This window comes from Octopus bimaculoides, chromosome 21 (genome assembly GCF_001194135.2).
Source record: "Octopus bimaculoides isolate UCB-OBI-ISO-001 chromosome 21, ASM119413v2, whole genome shotgun sequence".
In the NCBI taxonomy this organism is placed as follows: Eukaryota; Metazoa; Mollusca; class Cephalopoda; order Octopoda; family Octopodidae; genus Octopus; species Octopus bimaculoides.
This window is the reverse complement of record NC_069001.1, coordinates 4,397,195-4,398,964: the sequence shown is the minus strand read 5'-3', so window position 1 is coordinate 4,398,964 and position 1,770 is coordinate 4,397,195. Positions and strand designations below refer to the sequence as shown.

The following is a 1,770-nucleotide window of genomic DNA, read 5'->3' as shown; positions in this document are numbered from 1 at the left end:
TGATGTTTCCTATTCGGATGCTTTTATTAACTTCATTCAGTTGCTAAAACATAAATCTTGGAATAAAATGGTTCTGATTTACCGTCAGCTGCGTGTGTATGTGTGTGTATTTGTGCGTGCGTGTGTTTGTATGTGCGTGCGTGTGTGTGTATGTGCGTGTGTCTGTTTTGCTTTTCTTACCTTTATAGCTCTTTCTTGTTCACATTTGCTTTTTTTGTTACATTTTACTAATGTTTCTTGTTTCTTTTGTTTTCTTTTTTTTTTTTTTTCTTCATGGCAGAACGAATATTTGGGTCTTGTAGAACAATGCATGGATTTCGCTTGTGAACTGATGGATCTATGTCGAGGTACCCAAGAAGTTGAAGCTGTTCTCAGTGGTGGCTGGGGGGATATTAGTATCAGAGATCCCCTGGCTCGTTTGAAAATGGCGCTAAGATATGAGGAAAAAAAGGTACGTTGCTCTATTATTATTATTATTATTATTATTATCATCATCATCATTATTATTATTATTATTATTATTATTATTATTATTATTATTATCATTATTATTATTATTATTCAGTAGTTTTATTTTTATAACGTGCTTTCACTTCACTACCGAGCGCAGCTCTGTGTGCCTTGGGTATGTGCTGTGGTTTGCTGTGATGCTCTTATGGTTACTGTATTGAAAGTATTTTGCGTAGGATGTGTGCAATGCCCAGTAGTGCATAAGACTGATTCCTTCTTCGAGAATGCACGTAGAGTTGCCTGTCTAAATGGCACTCCGTCGGTTACGACGATGAGGGCTCCAGTTGATCAACGAAAGAGCTTTGCTCGTGTAATTAACGTGCATGTAGCTGAGCACTCCACAAACACGCGTACCCTTAACGTAGTTCTCAGAGAGATTCAACGTGACAGAGATATGACAAGGCTAGCCCTTTGAAATACAGTTAGTACTTATTTTTGCAAACAGAATGAGCCAGAGCAACGTAAAATAAAGTGTCTTGTTCACGGACGCAATGCATCGCCGGAAATCGAACTTACGACCTCACGATCGTGCGCAGAATGCCCTAACCACTGAGCCACGCACCTTCATAGAGTTGCCTATCAGGGAAAACAAAATGAGGGGATCTAGCTTAGATTTACCGGTGGTGTTTAATTTCACTAAATTAAAAACTGCTAGTATAGTGATGGGACTCGATCGTAAGACCTGTAGATAAGGGTTGGCACGATTATAGCATTGCCAAGAATGATGATTCATTTTGCGAAATTTTGCAAAAATGTAAAAAAATCTTCATCCATGACAACACAGAGAGCTGATCAAACATGGCCTACCTACAGCTGATTTCCTTCCGGTATTGTTTTGTAGATGTTTGCTCCATCACTATTTCTCTCTCTTTCTCAATCCCTTTTCTCTCTCTTTCTCACCCCCTCTCTCTCTCTCTCTCTCTCTCTCTCTCCTTTTTCCTTTCTTTCTTTCTCAATCTCTTCTCTCTCTCTCACTCTGTGTGTGTCTCTCTCACATACACACACACACACACACACATACGCTCAGAGACTCTCAGTAAAGCTCTGTCACCCTATCTTTCTATCATCTTTCTCACGAGCGATACACAAACATAATCAGACGCTTATGTACGTATGTATGTGTATATAGAAATATACAGGCATGCATATTCATATTCGTATATAACGTATATGTATATAAACGTATGTTTGTGTGTAGATGTATTGTGTGTAGATGTATTGTGTGTAGATGTATATATATATATATATATATAAATATAT

At 38.0% G+C, this 1,770-nt stretch overlaps 1 protein-coding gene across 1 annotated transcript in view; it reads left to right on the top strand.

Moving 5' to 3' along the window:
• LOC106872141 (short transient receptor potential channel 7) overlaps positions 1 to 1,770 on the top strand; it is a 216,872-nt gene that overhangs the window by 167,426 nt on the left and 47,676 nt on the right. Inside the window, exon 7 of the mRNA XM_052975290.1 lies at positions 281 to 451. Coding sequence (XP_052831250.1) covers positions 281 to 451 — 171 coding nt within the window. The remainder of the gene's footprint in view (positions 1 to 280; positions 452 to 1,770) is intronic.